General features: G+C 43.0%; 1 protein-coding gene across 2 annotated transcripts in view; it reads right to left on the reverse strand.

Annotated features, from left to right (window-relative positions):
* Window positions 1–19442, reverse strand: part of WAPL (WAPL cohesin release factor) — a 219129-nt gene that overhangs the window by 140874 nt on the left and 58813 nt on the right. The window contains exons 3-4 of one of the 2 annotated variants that reach the window (XM_073596725.1): window positions 16838–17926; window positions 16647–16700 (exon numbers count right to left, since the gene is read on the reverse strand). In XM_073596725.1, coding sequence (XP_073452826.1) covers window positions 16647–16700; window positions 16838–17926 — 1143 coding nt within the window. The remainder of the gene's footprint in view (window positions 1–16646; window positions 16701–16837; window positions 17927–19442) is intronic. The other variant, XM_073596726.1, reaches the window with a different exon arrangement.

The raw sequence follows: 19442 nt of genomic DNA on the forward strand, positions 1-19442 counted from the left end.
CCAAATAAAACGGTCCTCTGGAGATACCTGAATAACAACTCCCTGTTGCATCAGATCCCCTAACGCAGTGGTCATCCACCATGTCCTCAGGGCCCACTAAGAGGCCAGGTTTTATGTATTACCTTGGGGAGATGCGGACCAGAATACTGCAAACATTGAGCGGCAAATGATGTCACCTGTGATGTATTTCAGTTATCTTGCAAACGTAGCCTGTTAGTGGGCCCTGAGGACAGGGTTGATGACCACTCACCTAACAGGTTCTTCATGGCTAGGGCCTTTGTTGTGTGCCTTGGCAGATTTGTTACAAAGTATCTTTCTGGAGAAAGATCCGAAAGCTCTATTTTGTATCCCTGGGCCAGCATGTCTAGAATAAATGGGTTTTTTGTCATGCTTGCCCAGTGAGGAAGGAATTTCTGAAGCCTTCCTCCCACTGGCAATGACGAGTCATTGCGATTTATTGGTTGGCGTACGAGGATGGGAAAGGACATTCCCACTGCCTTTGCCCCTTTGTGCCGACCTTCTCTTGGGGCTTATTGCCTTGTTCCTGAGTTTGAGGTCGAAAAAGTCGCTTGTTTGGCTGCTTTATCTTTTTAACAGGAAAAGATCTTTTTTATCAGCTGTCCTGTCTAAAACTGAATCTAGATCGGGACCAAATAAGAGATCTCCCATAAATGGGATTCCGCACAATTTACTTTTGGACACTGCATCTCCTGGCCATAGGGCTCTCCTGGCTGAATTAGTTAAGGCCGCGGATCTTGCTGACATCCTTATTGATTCTGCAGATGTGTCAGAAATGTAAGCCACAGCTGCTGCTAGGGTTGAAAAAGAATCAAGTATCTCTTGCTTGGGTAAATCTGCTATAATGTGGGCTTTTAGCCGATTTAGCCAGAACTCCATGCTTCTAGAAACGCAGGTAGTAGCCATAGCCAGTTTGAGATTGCCCATGATAGATTGCCAAGCCTTTTTAAGCTGTTGATCCTTTTGTCCATGGGATCTTTTAATATTTCCAAGTCTTCTAATACCAAATCGGTCGATCTGGAAACTTGGGAAAATGCTGTGTCCAATTTAGGAACTTTGTCTTCATTGAATGGAAAGCGTCTTTTATGCGCTCTTGGGAAAAAAGTTTTTTTCTCTGGATCCGCCCATTCCTTTTTGATGGCTTCAGAGATTACTGAATGCACGGGGAAAGTGCGACTTTTTGTTTCACTAAGCCCTGCGTACATTCGGTCATGTAGCAATAATTCTCTTTTCTTCACCTAAACCCAATGTTGCATAGACTGCTTTCAGACTATCTACTTGTTCTAAGGACAGTTTGCATCTTGAAGGTGCTTCTTCTGCTCCTTTCTCCTCTCTGTACTAAGAAGGGGAATGCTCCCCTTGGGTAGGAGGACCAGCTTCAGCCTCCACCGCTGGGATGAATTGAGCCCTGAGAGGATCCTGAGGTAGTTGGCTGACTCAGGAATGGTGTTGTAAGAGAGGAGCAAAAAGATTGGATAGTAGCCTCTAGCTCTTTAACTGAGGCAAGTAAATCACTGCATGCAGAAGAAGCTTCTTACTTAACTAAGGAGTCGATGCAAATTTGACAAAGTCTTCTTCCAACCCTCAGGTAACTTTGTTTTACATGAGGGACATCTCTTTTTGATAGTTGGATCAGAGTTTTTAGCCTGCCAAAAACGTCAAAAAAAAAAAAAGAACGAACACCAGAGCATCCCAGTGAGTAAATCTGTCTCCTAACAGGCTCACCATAGGTGCACAGGTAGTACAATAGCCAACTCTCTGTGCCCAGACAGGCCCCAGCCACCAGGGAGAAAAAAAAAATAGAAAGAGAGAGAGGCACCACAGTATATAGAGCAGACCCCCCATACCCTCCTACCTGGGACTTGCTGGTGCCTGTGCCACTAGACGCTGTCCCAGAGTCCATCGTGGTGCTGCATTTGTTGTGGCTTAGAACGCCGGTTCTGGAGTCCATCAGTGCCAATCCGGAACTAGAAAATAGGCACCAGGACTGCTCCTCCCCTCTCCCCTGCGCAATTTCCAGTGGAAATGACGCTGTGCCTGCTCCCCAGTGCTGCCCCTTGCCATGTACCTCACTTCCGGCCAGCCGAGTCTCTACTCTGCCACCAAAAAGAGGGTGGTGGCCTGTAGCACTGGACATGCTGGGGAATCCCACGAAAGGCTGCCGCCGCCTAGGAGCAGCCCCAGAAACAGCCAAGCTCTCTGAGCTGAAGAGGAAGAAGGAGCTCACTTACCAGCTACCCTTGGTGCAGCGTGGGAGGGGCGGACTCTGGAGGTTAAAAAAAAAAAAAAAAAAAAGGTATGGTGGGGTAGGCGGTCAGAGACCCTGACTCCCACTAGGTGTTCCCTTGCCAGAGGAAACAAAAACTGACGAGCTGTGGGGAGAAGCCTCCTTTTAAAATTTGGTGGAGTTGGTGTTTCCTAGTGAGTGGGGCCACTCTCCCAGGTGCTGTCATGAAAGATGTAGAGGGAAAAAATGTATATTAAATCGTACAGTACAGGAAACAAGCAAAGTTCTCATAGACCATGTGTTATAGACTCATACCTTCAGGTGACTGGCAAAGCTTTCGAGGATATTCCGCATCTTTATGGAACTCAGACCCTGAAAACCATTTCAGGGTATGCTCACTGACAGGCATAGCCTGGACTTTATATAGAGTCCAGTGTTGTGTTTAGGTATAGGTAAGGGTCACCCTGTAACCCATTCCAAAACTGTGGCTGTTTGGAATGGGTTCACTTCAGTGTACAGTCGTGGCCCAAATTTTTGAGAATGACACAAATATTACATTTTCAAAGCCTGTTGCCACATTTTCTAGGATGGCAATTTGCATAAACTCCAGAATGTTATGAAAAGTGATCAATTGAATTACAATTTACTGCAAAGTCCCTCCAATCCCATAAAAAACATTTCCATTGCATTTGTGATGGCGGCTTCAGGCCACCCAAGAAAGTCCAGCAAGTGCCAGGACCATCTTCTACAGTTGATTCAGCTGCAGGATAGGGGCGCCACCAGTGCAGGGCTTGCTAAGGAATGGTAGCAGGCAGGTGTGAGTACATCTGCACGCACAGTGAGGTGAAGACTTTTGGAGGATGGCCTGGTGTAAAGAAGAGCAGCAAAGAAGCCAATTCTCTCCAGGAAAAACATCAAGGCTTAGCGGGGCTGCTGCACACAGAAGGTTTTTTATCTTAAATGTATAGAACCACTTTAAGTCATTCCTTGAACATCCATAGTCTTAACAATTAGACAAAGATTTGAATATGTTGCCATTTCTGCACATTTTTTTTTACAGTACTGACAATGGAAAAGGCAGACAAAACAACTTATATGAAATAGTTTAATGTTATCACCAAGTGTGCTGGGGAGATAGCATTCAACGGAATCCTAAAAGTCATGCCCACTTAATTTGTGTCAAATGAAGTATGTCCAATTTTGTTTGTTTATTCAGCCATGTACAATGCCTTCCTGAGGCTATGGATAAATATTTTTTCCCAGGGTTCAACAGAACCTTATATGCCCACTAGGTTACCATTTGATGCACACAACTAAGATTACTAAGTGCATGAAAAATGCCTTTAAACTATAGGCATAAAAAGACTTGATTAAATAAAAAATTGAATGATGCATAAAAAAAAGAGGAATTTTGACTTGCCTGTAAATTCTTTATCTTTGCGCACTGCACAGGACTTGTATTAGACCATGGATTATATGCAGACTACCTTCAAGTGATTGGACACTGGCAAAATTCTTGCTAGGGCCGCGACTAGAGCGCACAATATAACTCCACCCACTAGGTGGGACTCCAGGTTTTATTTTAGCAAGCAATAAGGAGTGAATAGACACAGAGGGGAGGAGCCTGTGCCCTGTACTCCAAGATAAGGAACCTACAGATAAATCAAAATTCCTATTATATTAATCACATGGTACAGGACTTGCATTCACAGACCATGGGACATATTCAGGCAATAATCAGATGGGTGGGTAACAACATATCAAAAACATTGGTTGAACAAAAAAAAATGACCCAAAGGACAACCTGAAGCACTTTGTGGCCAAAGTTTGTATTAGCCTCAGATGAATGTATAAACATACACCTGGGAGAATGTGTGAACAGAGCACCGAGTGGTGGCCTTACAAATCCAGAAAGCCTGATGCTGAAAAGCCTAAGGAGATAACAGCCTGGTGGAATAAGCCCTGACAGTGAAAAGAGAAACCCTGTCTTTAAGGGTATAGGTCCTATAGAGAAGATGCATGATCCACCTAGAAATGGTGGAGTGGGGTGCAGGGCCACAGGCAGGACAAAAACTCAATCTTTAGAATAAAGCCTGTGCCTGCCAAGTAGGATCTGACAGCCAATTTCCTTGTCAGGTGTTGGTGCAGGACATAAGGGAAGGAAAAACAATGTCCTCATTAAAGCGGGGGTCCACCTATCTATCGTTTTTTTTTTTTGGCGTTCATTCACAAACTTTTCTTCTCATGATTATCTACTCACATGTTCTGTGTAATAAGTCCGCCTGTGTCCGATTTCGTTGTAAAGAATAACTTATAAAATTCACTGAAGGCGGTTTCCATCCTCATTGTGGGCATTTGAAGCCCACAAGCATGTATTTCTTGGATGCGGTGAATGCTGTGCTCCCAGCATTCAGCGAGATGTTGTGATGATGCTGTTGCACAATGCATGCTGGGAAGCCTGAGACTAGCTCCCAGGGAACTGTGGGAGGTCTGGGAGAGGCTAGAAACACGCCTACTCCCATGGGAGGAAAACCAGGAAGTGCTAAGAAGATTAGAAAAAAAAAGGTAATTACGGCGATTTACATTTTTTTACACAGCATGTCAGCATCTAGGCAAGGAAGAGAATGCATAGAGATACTGTTCAAAATTTGGGTGGAACCCCGCTTTAAGAAGGAAAGAAACTATCTTAGGTAGGAAGGACAATTTTGATCGCAAAACCATTTTGACCTTGTGCAAAACCAGAAAGGGCTCTTCACAGGAAAAAATGCTAACTTAGAAAAACACAAAATAGCTACCATGAAGGCAGGGTGCACATGGACAGAATATCGGAAACTGGCCGGGATCCGGTCAGTGTGTACAGCTGTCCAACAGAAGCCAGTCTAACGACTGGCTTTTGCCAAAGGGCAGCCAATGACTGCAAATGCTCATCAGTGTGTTCTGGGAAGGGAGGGTGGAGAGGAGGGGACCCCTGTCAGAACACAAAGGCACAGCGTGGGAGATCGCCGCAATAACATCACTTGTGTTCGCGATATGTCATCTTTTTTTCACAGTTTAGCCCACTGGGTTGAACAAAAGAAAAAAAACTTTACGTGCGCACCTAGCATAAGGTAATCCGAAACGAATATCACTAAATTGGTTCAAAGGAAAGTCTCTGAAGTATAGAGAGCATCAGATTGAGATCCCAAGTTAACACAGGTGGTCAAGCTGGGAGGATTCATATGAGCATTCATATGAGCAACTCCCTAAAGTCTTGTTAAATGATTGCAAGGTGAGAGGTTTTCGGGAATACAATATATAAGACAAACCTATCCTTTCAGGTCACTTAAGATCACATGGTCAGGACCAGACTGGGGAAAGGCAAAACAAATAAGCCTTTCCTGTGCAATGATAAATCCTTGTAGAAGTTGAACTTTCTTGTTCTGAGCAAGGTGGGTATAACAGAGTTAGAAATACCCCCCTTAGCAGGGGTCTCCAAAATATGGCCCTCCAGTTGTTCAGGAACTACAATTCCCTTCATGACTATGAATATCAGTTTTACATTGCCTTATGGGATGTGTAGTTCTAGTAACTAGAAGGCCGTCATTTTGAGATCCCTGCCCTTTAGGATTTAGCATTCAACAGTCATGCCCTTAAAGCCAGCGACCAATAAACAGGATGGAATAGAGGGCCTTGTGTCCGTACGTCTGGTCTGTTTGGATGAGGTCAAAGCAAATCTACCAGAAGTTAAAAGTAGTTATGTGTATCACATCCTTCCAGGCCAATTTAGTGTGACGAGAATCACCAGAACCCTTTTCTCTATCTTGTATGGCAACAGAAGGAGGATAAAAAGAAGAAAATGGTGGTAGGTTTGGCCCTACTAGATAAGGCACCTCATCCCAGCAATAGAGTACAATAAACAGTCAAGTATAAGGGATTATTGTGGTGTCAAAAAATATAACACAGAGTCATAAAAACAATTAGGTTTATTACAATTGATTAAAAATACAATTCATCAGAGGTACAAAAAATGAAGGAGCATAAAGATATCTGTACAACCAATAATGGATGGAGGTAGTTTAGGGCGTCCCTACTAGTTTTGCCAAAGCATTGGCTTAATCAGGGGACAAGGTATGGCAGAAAGTGGTTGTAGTTCTACAAAGAGAGAAACAAATTAATCAAACAAAAAATATAAAAATGTATAAACAATTTGCATGTCAGTGGATGACTGTACAGAGAGGCTATACAGGTGCGCCCCCCCCCACAATAACTAACCCTCCCCCAGATGGAAAACCGTCCAATGGACACCAAGTCAAGCAACCATCACCACAACATACCCAAGGAGCCCAACAGGGCGAGATGGACACAATCCAGCGTCAAGGGAGTGGTCGCCCTTCACTGCCTATAGTATGGCTGCAGGGGGCTTGGTAAAAAACCTGGTATAAAACTGTGAGAAATGCAAGAGCATAAGGCTATGAACAGCTCAACGAATTATATAAGGGAGAATAATACCTAAATACTTACCAAAGAAAACACAGGTATACTATCAAATAACCGGGACGCTGGGAGGAGCAATAATATATAGTCAAACCGTATGGAACAGTTATGCTGGTAGATTCACCAACAACACTGGAATAAAAGAAACAGAGAAAGAGATAGATTAATGAGAAGTATCAGAATTGATTAAAAGGAGAACTGGTGACACAAAAGAGGGGGGGGGGGGGGGGGGGGGGGGGGGGGGGAATTGTCAGCAAGCTTGGTCAAAAACCTACCTACACGAGGAAAGTTGGAATATGCCCATCAATTTGAAATAGGCAAAGGGCAATATGAGACTGCTACAAATTAGAACAAGGGCTGGAGTGAATAGGAGGAATATTCACACCAGCTGCGGTGCATAAGCCTGTTGATCAAAATAAACAAAAGTCCCAATAAGTGAGGATAACCATAGTATCCTTGTGAATATAAAAGGGGTTATATAACTGTTCAAAAGGGCGATGATTCCCAGAAAACAAGGATCAGGTTTACCTGCAACAGACAGGTTCGACACAACAGCGTCCCAGTGAATCGGTAAAAGGGGACTGCTGACAGTCCTAAATGAAGCCCCCCACCTGATTGGCAATGGCAATTCACCAATCAGGAGCGGATAAAGAGCGGCCCATGCGCCTGCGCACTGACCACCACACAAAGCCTAACAAGCCCCAGCCCCTAGTAGGTGCGCCAGAGGGCGGCAGCTGTCCGACGCAACCATACAAGGGCGCGGCCAAGGCGGAAAAAAAACAATGACCATGGGAGAAGTGGTAAAGAGGCAGATGTAAAGAACGGAGGGCAGGGGGCGGAGATGGGCCGAGAGGCGGGCTGGCTGTTAACAGCCAGCCCTGGGTGTCCATACAGCCATGGGCTGTGACTGGACAGGCCAATCAGACACGCCGGTGGTGCCAACTAGCCCTGAGGGAGACCAAAGGCAGGTGGGATGATAACTAAGAGATGGCTGGGGCAGGAGAAAGTAGGGAAAGGACCGGACAAGGAAATGCCGAGCGGTGCTCCTAAAGCTAGGCACCTCAGCCAGTTGGTCAGTCACCCAGCGACAAAATGCACAGTGCTGTAGATCAACCCACAATAAATTATTAATACAAAAGCCAATACATCTGAAGCAAAAGGAAATATAAACATGAAAATCAAATATATATAAATATGTGTATATAAATTAACTAAACTAAATTAACAAAAAGGTGAAAACAGAGAGTAAACAAAACAAAATGGGGATAAGGAAGAAAAACTGATAAATATAAAGGACGGAAAGAGTATAGACAAAACTGATGTCAAAAATGATAATACTGCAGGGAAAAAAATAAAAATAAAAAATAACAGGGGATTGGCACGTGTGTTGGGCCCCTGGGAGTTTGAGGGGCCAGTAGAACAGTGGATTGTCCAGATAATGAGATGGGGAAACCAGATGAAAAAAATAATAGGGAAGGGCCAAACGCAAAAACTGAATCAAACCCCAAACGGGGCCAAGCTAAACTGACCTGATGAATATAAATTTTACAAAAAAGATTAAAGGTTATATATTCATTCAGGCCAGGGTATTTAGTAGCAACCAAACAATGTATCCATCTAGTTTCCAACTATAATAGGGTGACATCAATGCTGCCTCCTCGGGCATGTGCAGGAATATGTTCAAGCGCTGTGAATTGTACATTAGGGTCATAGTCATGTTGAGTGGCAATGTGTCTATTGAGAGCAGTGGTAGCAAGTCGTTTATGAAGTGGCATAATGTGGTCCCTAATGTGTTTGATAAATGGATGTTTCGTCTTGCCGACGTAAAAACATCCACAAACGCAAAGGGCCAAATAAACCACTCCGATGGTATTACAAGTAACTCGATGTTTGACAGAGTGAGTATGACCATTTGGAAGAGTAACAACTCTAGAGTTGATGATGAGAGGCAGATGTCACAGCGCCACAAGAAAAAGTGCCAGAGTTGGCAACATTAACTGGGTTTTTCCGTGTGTGATGACTAGTGACCAGATGGTCCCTCATAGAGGGAGCCCGACGGTATGTGATTTCAGGATAGCCTTTACAGACTTACTGATAGTGGTATCCGCGGTCAACAGAGGCCAGAACTTCTTTAGAATGGCTCTAGTTTGCATATGTTGTTTAGAGAACTGGGTTATGATATGGACCGATCAATCAAATTTGGGAGGTTGTTTTGAGTGAATAAGATCTCATCTATTGAATTTAACTTCTTTGTTAAAGGCCCGTTTGATTAAAGATCGACTGTAGCCTCTTTGATGTAATCTACCATGTAAATCTTTGGATGCTTGATAGAAATCGTGATCCAGAGTACAGTTTCTCCTGAGTCGGAGAAACTGGCTATAAGGGATACTATCCAGCAGAGGTTGTGGATGTGCACTGGTGGCATGTAGTAATGTGTTGCCCGCAGAGGGCTTACGGTACAGGGACGAATGAAGAATTCCATCACTGTCAACATGGATCTGCAAATCCAGGAAACTAATCCTGGACTGACTACATTCCATGGTGAAAGTGAGATTGTAATCATTGATAGCCAGTAGGTCAATCAGCGGTGTGAGTTCATCCCGGGTTTCAGACCAGAATATTAAAATATCATCAATGTACCTATGCCAGGCGATGACACGTTTGAGTAGTTCCGATAAACAGTCATTCGAAAAAAAGATTCCTCTCCCACCGTCCCAGGTACAGGTTGGCATAGGAGGGCGCACACTTGATCCCCATAGCCACACCCTGCACCTGGAGGTAGTGGGAGGAGCCGAACATAAATACGTTTCTCATAAGTATGAACTCTAGCAACTGAAGAACAAACTCTTTGTATGAACTGGACATAGGTCCACGTTCATTCAATTGGTCATGAGTAACATTTAAGCTCTTGGTATGTGGAATACAGTTGTATAAACTTTCCACATCCAAAGGTACCAGCCAAGTATGAGGGGGAAGATGTTTACCATCTATGTTACTAAGTAGGTCAATGGTGCCTTGAACATAAGAGAACAGGACGTGACATGTGGATTTAAGTACGAGCATTTCAATTCTCAGTTAAGCTGGAACAGCCCGAAACGATCGGTCGTCCAGGGGGATGTTGTAGAGACTTATGCACTTTTGGGAGGGAATAAAAGGTAGGTATCTTTGGATCCTTTACGTTCAAATAATTCCAAGTATTTAAATCTATCATGCCCAGTTGATAAGCTTTAAAGATTAAATCATAATACTCACAAGTGAAATTTTGAATAAGAGTTTTGGAGGCCGGTACCAATGTCGATTGTCAAGGATGTCCAGGTACATGCGTTCATAAGCCTGGACATCCATGAGAACGACATTGCCACCTTTATCGGCCGGCTTAAAAATCAAGTCTGGGTGACATTGATGATCCCAAAGGGCTTTACGATGCTTAAAGGTTAAATTATGTCATTGGGAATTATCCAAATTGAGATGTTTTATCTCCTGGGTAGTTTGTTGGACAAACGCCCAAATATTAGGATTGGACTGCAGTGGTGGAAATGCACGAGACTTTGGTTTGAAAGAAGCAGGTGGGGGAAAGGACACACCAGGGACGACGACCCCGGACAAAGGAATATTGGGCGGCTCGTCATCACCGGTGTGTCCCTCCTCCCATAGTGACAAAAGGTCATCCATGGTTTGTCGATCAATTAGGGAAAGTTCAAGTGGGGAAGGGTCAGGGGATACATTGGACGAGGGCTTGTCATAAATAACTTTGAACATCAAACGTCAGGCAAATAGGTGTATGTCCTTAATTAATTGAAATCTATCAAGATCGATAGAGGGACAAAATGTGAGTCCAAGTTTGAGCACATAAATTTGTTCCTCAGTTAAAGGAGTCAAAGACAGATTGAGAACTTCTAATCCAGAGGTTCCCTGGTTTGCGAGGGCAGTGTAGGGCTCAGTGCCTGATCATAATTTTTCCCTAAAAAAATCAACATGACTATGACCCTAATGTTGTACGATTCACAGCGCTTGAATATATTCCTGCACATGCCCGGGGAGGCAGCATTGATGTCACCCTATTACAGTTGGAAAGTAGATGGATACATTGTTTGGATGCTACTAAATACCCTGGTCTGAATGCATATATATATGCTTTAAATCTTTTTTGTAAAATTGTAAAATTTATATTCATCAGGCCCGTTTGGGGTTTGATTCAGTTTTTGCGTTTGGGCCTTCCCTATTATTATTTTTCATCTGGTTTTCCCATCTCATTATCTGGACAATCACTGTTCTACTGGCCCCTCAAACTCCCAGGGGCTCAACACACGTGCCAATCCCCCATTTTTTATTTTTTTTCTCTCCAGTATTATCATTTTTGACATCAGTTTTGTCTATACTGTTTCCGTCCTTTATATTTATCAGTTTTTCTTCCTTATCCCCATTTTGTTTTTTATACTCTCTGTTTTCGCCTTTTTTGTTAATTTAGTTTAGTTAAAGAGGAGGGCCCATCAAAAAAAATAAAAAATTAAAAGTCAGCAGCTACAAATACCGCAGCTGTTGACTTTTAATTGGACACATACCTGTCCCAGGGTCCAGCGATGCGGGGGATCTAAGCCCCGCTCGTCTCCCCCTTCGTTCAGCGGCGTCATTATTGCAACTGTGGGCGTCGGGCTGTGGCTTCACAGCCTGGCACCCACTGCGCTGCGCGCCGTTTTTGGCCGCTCAGTCACCTGGGACCTGTAATGAGTCCCAGATGATTGACAGGAGGGAGGGAGCAGAGCCGAGCCCTTCCTGTGGCGAAGGGGAAGCGATGTGACCAGCCCAGGCACTGGAAGAGGCAGACTACGAGGGACCTCCTAGCAACAGGCATTTAGACGTAAGTAAAAAAAAAAAATTTCCAAATGTTTTTTTTTATTAGGCACAGTCATTAATTAATTTTTTTTAGGGTGGAACACCACTTTAATTTATATACACAGATATATTTATATATATTTGATTTTCATGTTTATATTTCCTTTTGCATCAGATGCATTGGCTTTTGTATTAATAATTTATTGTGGGTTGATCTACAGCACTGTGCATTTTGTCACTGGGTGACTGACAAACTGGCTGAGGTGCCTAGCTTTAGGAGCACCGCTCGGCATTTCCTTGTCCGGGCCTTTCCCTAATTTCTCCCGCCCCAGCCATTTTAGTTATCTTCCCACCTGCCTTTGGTCTCCCTCCGGGCTAGCTGGCACCTCCGGCGTCTCTGATTGGCCTGCCCAGTCACAGCCCATGGCTGTATGGACACCCAAGGGTTGGCTGTTTACAACAGCCAGCCCGCTTCTCGGCCCATCTCCGCACCCTGCCCTCCGTTCTTTACACCTGCCTCTTTACCACTTCTCCCATGGTCGTTGGTTTCTTTCTGCCCTTTTGGGCAGACCCGCAACTTGGCCGCGCCCTTGTATAGTTGCGTCGGACGGCTGCCGCCCTCTGGTGCACCTACTAGGTGCTGGGCTTTCTGGGGCTTGTAGGCTTTGTGCGGTGGTTAGTTCGCAGACGCATGGTCTGCTCTTTGTCCGCTCCTAATTGGCGAATTGCCGTTGCCAATCAGGTGGGGGGCTTCATTTAGGACTGTCAGAAGACCGCTTTTATCGATTCACTGGGACGCTGTTGTGTCGAACCTGTCTGTTGCAGGTAAACCTGATCCTTGTTTTCTGGGAATCATCGCCCTTTTGAACAGTTATATAACCCCTTTTATATTCACAAGGATACTATGGTTATCCTCACTTATTGGGACTTTTGTTTATTTTGATCAACAGGCTTATGCACCGCAGCTGGTGTGAATATTCCTCCTATTCACTCCAGCCCTTGTTCTAATTTGTAGCAGTCTCATATTGCCCTTTGCCTATTTCAAATTGATGGGCATATTCCAACTTTCCTCATGTAGGTAGGTTTTTGACCAAGCTTGCTGACGTTTTTTTTTTTCCTCTCTTTTGTGTCACTAGTTTTCCTTTTAATCAATTCTGATACTTCTAATTAATCTATCTCTTTCTCTGTTTCTTTTATTCCAGTGTTGTTGGTGAATCTACCAGCATAACTGTTCCATACGGTTTGACTATATATTATTGCTCCTCCCAGCATCCCGGTTATTTGATAGTATACCTGTGTTTTCTTTGGTAAGTATTTAGGTATTATTCTACCTTATATAATTCGTGGAGCTGTTCATAGCCTTATACTCTTGTACTTCTCACAGTTTTATACCAGGTTTTTTACCACGCCCCCTGCAGCCATACTATAGGCAGTGAAGGGCGACCACTCCCTTGACGCTGGATTGTGTCCATCCCGCCCTGTTGGGGTGATGGTTGCCTGACTTGGTGTCCATTGGACGGTTTTCCATCTGGGGGAGGGTTAGTTATTGGGGGGGACCGCACCTGTATAGCCTTTCTGTACAGTCATCCACTGACATGCAGTGTTGTTTATTCATTTTTATATTTTTTGTTTGATTCATTTGTTTCTCTCTTTGTAGAACTACAACCACTTTCTGCCATACCTTGTCCCCTGATGAAGCCAATGCTTTGGCAAAACTAGTAGGGACGACCTAAACTACCTCCATCCATTATTGGTTGTACAGATATTTTTATGCTCCTTCATTTTTTGTACCTCTGATGAATTGTATTTTTAATCAATTGTAATAAACATAATTGTTTTTATGACTCTGTGTTGTTATATTTGTTGGTACTGCAATAATCCCTTATACTTGGCTGTTTATTGAACAGAAGAAGGATCTTTGAGGGAAAGGCATAAACCAATTTGAATTGAGTCCAAGGAATCACTAGATTAGAACATCTAATCATGTAATGTGCAGGCTAGAGGATCCCTGATCTCGGCTACCATTTTTCAGCTTGTTGATCCTGGAGGCCAAGATGGCCACACATCCGGTTTTCCACACTTTTAACAGAGATCTTGAAAAAACTCTGAATGCAGAGACCAATCCCCTAGATCTAGATATTGCCTATTTAGGAAGTCCACCTGACAATTGTGAACTACTATGTAGATGGCTAAGGAAGCTGGAATGTGAATTTACACCCAGGAGAACATTAGACTTTTTCTTTTAGGGCAGTTTGACTTCTGGTGCCCCCTTCATGGTTTATTTAGGCCATACCTGTGGCACTGTCCAACGGTGTCTTGACTGGTTGACCTTTAAAAAAAAGGAGGTCCAATGTTGTAGAGATAAATCGGATGGCTATCAGAATGTTAAATGGGACATTTCGACTCCTGTGGGAACCAGGACAGCCAGGGAATTGCAAACTCTTCTCCAGCCTGTAAGACTGGCATCTGTTGTCACCACCTTCCAGAGAAGGTGAAGGAACAACTTTCCCAAATATCTACTGCTGAGTTTCCAGGAGCGTCAATACAACCCCATGTGTAACCAGCGTGTCTGGGAATCCTTTATGGTCCCTGACCCTTTTTCTTGTGCTGTAAAGGGTACCCAATGCAGCCTTATAGAGAAGTAGGGGGAGTGTAGAAGGAAGGTCCCCTTGTGTTCACACACCCCAGGTGTAGCTGGTAGCCTATTCCCTCATCCACTGATTTCCAGACACTTTATGATGATATCTGCCCTGCAGTCCATCAGAGCATGTGCATCTCTGAGGAAGCAGGGTCCTAAAATGGCCACTTCACTGATCCCAAGCAAGTTAGGATCCCAGAGACGATGGGGGTCCACCCTGGGCACTCCAAATTGATGTTTGAGTATCAGGGACCAACCCCGGTCTTTCCCAAGATATTATTTTGCCAACACAAGGAGGGGATGACTAAAGGGAGGGGATGACTTAAGGGAGGGGAAGAATGAAAAATGCATAGAGAAGCCTGGAGACACAATTTTTTATATGGAGGAGGAGTAAATGAGTGAGTAAATGCTATGGGAGCTTCATTTTCCCAACTGAGTATGAAAGCACCCATTGCGTTTACTTGCAATCCTGTAGATCAGATACTTGTCCAGTGAGGTAAACAGGTCCATCACCTAAATACAGTTGTGCTCATATGTTTACATACCCTAGCAGAATTTATGATTTCTTGGCCATTTTTCAGAGAATATGAACACCACAAAAACATTTTTCTCTCACGGTTAGTGTTTGTCTGAAGCCATTTATTATCAATCAACTATGTTTACTCTTTTTAAAATCAGGACGACAACAGAAACTACCCAAAGGGCCCTTATCAAAAGTTTACATACCCTGGTGATTTTGGCCTGATAACATGCACACAAGTTGACAAAAAGGGGTTTGAATGGCTATTAAAGATAACCATCCTCACCTGTGAGATGTTTGCTTGTAATTAGTGTGTGTGTGTGTGTGTGTGTAAAAGGTCAGTGAGTTTCTGGACTCCTGCATCTTTCATCCAGTGCTGCACTGACGTTTCTGGATTCTGTGTCATGGGGAAAGAAAAAGAATTGTCAAAGGATCTGCGGGAAAAGGTTGAACTGTATAAAACAGGAAAGGGATATAAAAATATAGGAATTGAGAATGCCAATCAGCAGTGTTCAAACTCTAATCAAGAAGTGGAAAATGAGCGGTTCTGTTTAATCCAAACCACGGTCAGGTAGACCAACTAAACTTTCAGCCACGACTGCCAGGAAAATTGTTCGGGATGCAAAGAAAAACCCACAAATGACTTCAGGTGAAATACATGACTATGAAAACATGTGGTGTGGCTGTTTCAAGATGCACAATAAAGAGGCACTTGAGGAAAGATGGGCTGCATGGTCGAGTCGCCAGAAGTCATTACTATGCAAACGCCACAAAGCATCCTGCTTACAATACGCCAAACAGCACAGAGACAAGCCTCAAAGCTTCTGGCACATAGTCATTTGGAGTGATGAGACCAAAATTGAGCTTTGTGGCCACAACCATAAACGCTACATTTGAAGAGGAGTCAACAAGGCCTATGATGAAAGGTACAAAGTTCCTACTGTGAAACACGAAGGTGGATCGCTGATGTTTTAGGGATCTGTGAGCTACAAAAGGCACAGAAAATTTGGGTCAAAATTGATGGAAAGAAGAATGCAAAACTTTATCAAAAAATACTGGAGGAACATTTGCATTCATCAGCCAGGAAGCTGCGCATGGGACGTACTTGGACATTCCAACATGACAATGATTCAAAACACAAGGCCAAGTCGACCTGTCATTGGCTACAGCGGAATAAAGTGACGGCTCTGGAGTGACCATCTCAGTCTCCATTGAGCCACTATGCGGAGATCTCAAACGTGCAGTTCATGCAAGACAGCCCAAGAATTTAGAGGAACTGGAGGCTTTTTGCCAAGAGGAATGGACAACTTTACTATCTGAGAAAATAAAGAGCCTCAAGCACAAATACCACAAAAGACTTCAAGCTGTCATTGCTGTTAAATACACGGTTTTAAGAACTAGGGTATGTAAACTCATTCGGTCATTTGGGTTGTTGTCATGATTTATAAAGAGTAAACACAGTTGATTGATAATAAATGGCTTCAGCCAAACACTAAGCACGAGTGAAAGAAAAGTTTGTTACTCATATTCTCTGAAAAACAGCAAAAATAAATAAAATTCTGCCAGGGTATGTAAACTTATGAGCACAACTGTACATTAGCAGAAAACTAGAGTGTTATGAAGTGGGCAGGGGTTTAGAAGTGTGCTCTATGGGCAGCCCAAGCAGCTATTTTGCCAGAGTCCAATCACCGGAAGGTAGCCTGCATATAACTTATGGTCTAGGAATACAAACCCATTGTACTGTACTATATATTTAAGATAATAGCTTTTATGATTTAACTCTAAAAAACTAGATAGACCTTCAAAGGGCTATGAATGATTATATTGACTGCAGACAATACACACACTATTAGGAAGGAAGATCCAGAAAACACAAATAAAGTGTGAGCCCACCACATAGTAAAGGCTTATGCAGTAATAACCAATGAGTCACTTACCTTTGTTTTTGCTTGGGTCTGAACTGCTGCTTGTTTGAATGGTGGGCTTTTTGTCTGTAAAATGTGGTGTAAAATTTGCATTTTGCTTTCAATATATATTCAATAAAAAAAACTTCACCAGATTTTACAATTTGAGCATATCCCCACCCAAAATAAAAAAATCAAGCCACCAAATGAAAGCAATTTCTTACCATTATTATTTGAAGAGACAATATTCTGCACATTTTTATCAACTCCTGAGCTTGGCATATCAGACATAAATGTGACCTCTGCACTCATTGTTTTCTTCTTCGACTTCCTTTCTTTTTGATGCCAACCATCATCATCATCCTCATCCTCATCATCGTCATCATCACTTTCACTCAAGTCATCAAAGCCAAAATATTTAATTCTATAGCTTGACTGCCCAAATGGCTTAGAACCTCCTTCCTCACCGCAGCCATCATCTTGGTCATCAAAACCAAAGAACTCCAGTTTGGCATCTTTTTTGGACTTGATATTGCCAGGACGAAATCGCGTGGTTGTTTTTGCTGTTGCAAGATCGGCTTTCTTTCTAAGCCGCCCTGCTTCCCCTAAATCTGTTGTAGGGCTTGCAGTGAACTCATCTATACCTCTTTCCATGCTATCCTGGATGGTAACATTACATACGGAGAGACAAGATGGATGCAGAACTGTGTAATCTCTAGTCCGTCCAGTGGTTTTGGTCCCACTGCTTCTATTCACAGTGCTTGCTCTTTCTGTGGCATTGTTAGATTTGGCCATTGAATAGCTTGAGCCATCTAAAAGTCTGTCAAAATTGGAGGAACCTTGTGAAGATTTTGCCTTGGTAGATCTACAATATGTCCTACAATTACCAAGTTTGACACCTTGTAGCACATCCTCACTGGTTTGCTCTTCTGGATTATACATTTGTTCTTTTGCAAGCTGACCGTCATCATCAGCTTTTGGTTCAAAATGACTACCTTCATCCTCATCAGAAAGAAGGTTGGGAACATATGAATTTTCTTGGGTCAGTTCATCCCAATCGTACAGCAACAGATTCTGAGAGCTTTGGTTTTGCTCATTTTGTTCTAGAGAGTCTGACCCCTTTAGATAAGTGGAATCCCAATCATGTGTCTCTGTGGCAAAACTAGAGATGAGTGACTCTACAGGTAGATTGCTGCTGTTGCAGGATTTTGTAGACAAACCTGAAGGTAATATGCTTGTAGATTTTTTGCTGTCATTTTCAGCCTTCTTTGGAAAATAACTATTTTTGTCTTCTGTAAAACTATGCAGATTACCTAAAATAAGGAAAAACACAAACCGATTAGAAAAACCTGAAATAATGTTAATTTTCCTAAAAGCAGATAATGTTTTTACACCAAGTTGAAATTCTCATTTAAATATGCAGCTCAACACGTCCACTGTCAGACATTTATGTTTTTTTTTTTTTTTACACGTTTAAAAACAATTTTAGGCGTTAAAACTCCCAAGCATTATATATTTTCTAAAAGCAAAGACCCTGGAAAATAAAATAGTCGTAGGCCCAAATTGTTATGTCCACAATATTAATATATTATCCAGTGCAAATTTCTAGCTCTGTGGAAGCAATTGGGTAGCTGTACAGTGCCCGACTGGGAGTGTAACAAACCCCACTGCTGCCCATGTGATATTTTGTTGGCAGCAAAAGGGTTAATAGCCATAAATTCAATTTGTAAGCAGATATTACATTGTTGAAATAGTGGTAACTAATCACTGCAAAAAGGACACAAGGCAGGGCTCAACAGGGCGCCGCCAGCATATCCACAGCTGGTGTAGCACGAAAATGTGCAGCTCATGAAATTCTGTATCCTTGCAGCTACTGCGCATGTGTCGGATCAGTGAACCATTCAAGGAAAATCAACCAAGGATTTCCTTGAAAGCACTTAACTCCATCAATGCCGGGCGGCAACAAAAGTGCGAATCCCTGGGAATACACAGGGAGATACAGGACTTCATGGGTGGTGGAAGCTCAGAGATTATGACAGCCGAGCAGGGACAAGGACATCCGTCATTACTATTAACAGTGCCGATCACCGTGGACACAGGGGGCAGGGGATGGTGTCGAGAAACAGGATTTCACGACTATGCTGCATGAGCAGAAGCACAGACTTTACCCCTCAGTTGCCAGAAAGATTTCCCCAAAGGGCATGCAACCCCCAAAGCCACCCATTGAGAAAGTCACTCCCACCCAGCAGCACTGCAACTGAATGAGACAGCCACCCGACCCCTAAACAAATTACAGTGCCTTGATAAAGTATTCATACCCCTTGAAAAAGTTCCACATTTTGTCATGTTACAACCAAAAACATTCATGTGATAGACCAACACAAAGAGGCACATAATTGTGAAGTGGAAGGAAAATGATAAATGGCTTTCATAATTTTTCAAAAAGGCATTTGATCCCCTGCTGATTTTGTACGTTGCCAACTGACAAAGAAATGATCAGTCTATAATTTTAATGGTAGGTTTATTTTAACAGTGAGACAGAAGAAAATAATATCCAGAAAAACGCATTTCAAAAAAGGTAAACTGATTTGCATTTTAATAAATGAAATAAGCATTTTATTCCCTATCAGCAAGATTTCTGGCTCCCAGGTGTCTTCTATATAGGTAACAAGCTGAGATTAGGAGCACTCTCTTAAAGGGAGTGCTCCTAATCTCAGCTTGTTACCTGTATAAAAAGACAACTGTTCACAGAAGCAATCAGATTCCAATCTCTCCACCATGGCCAAGAACAAAGAGCGGTCGAAGGATGTCAGGGACAAGATTGCAGAC

The sequence above is a fragment of the Aquarana catesbeiana genome, linkage group LG08 (genome assembly GCF_042186555.1).
Source record: "Aquarana catesbeiana isolate 2022-GZ linkage group LG08, ASM4218655v1, whole genome shotgun sequence".
In the NCBI taxonomy this organism is placed as follows: Eukaryota; Metazoa; Chordata; class Amphibia; order Anura; family Ranidae; genus Aquarana; species Aquarana catesbeiana.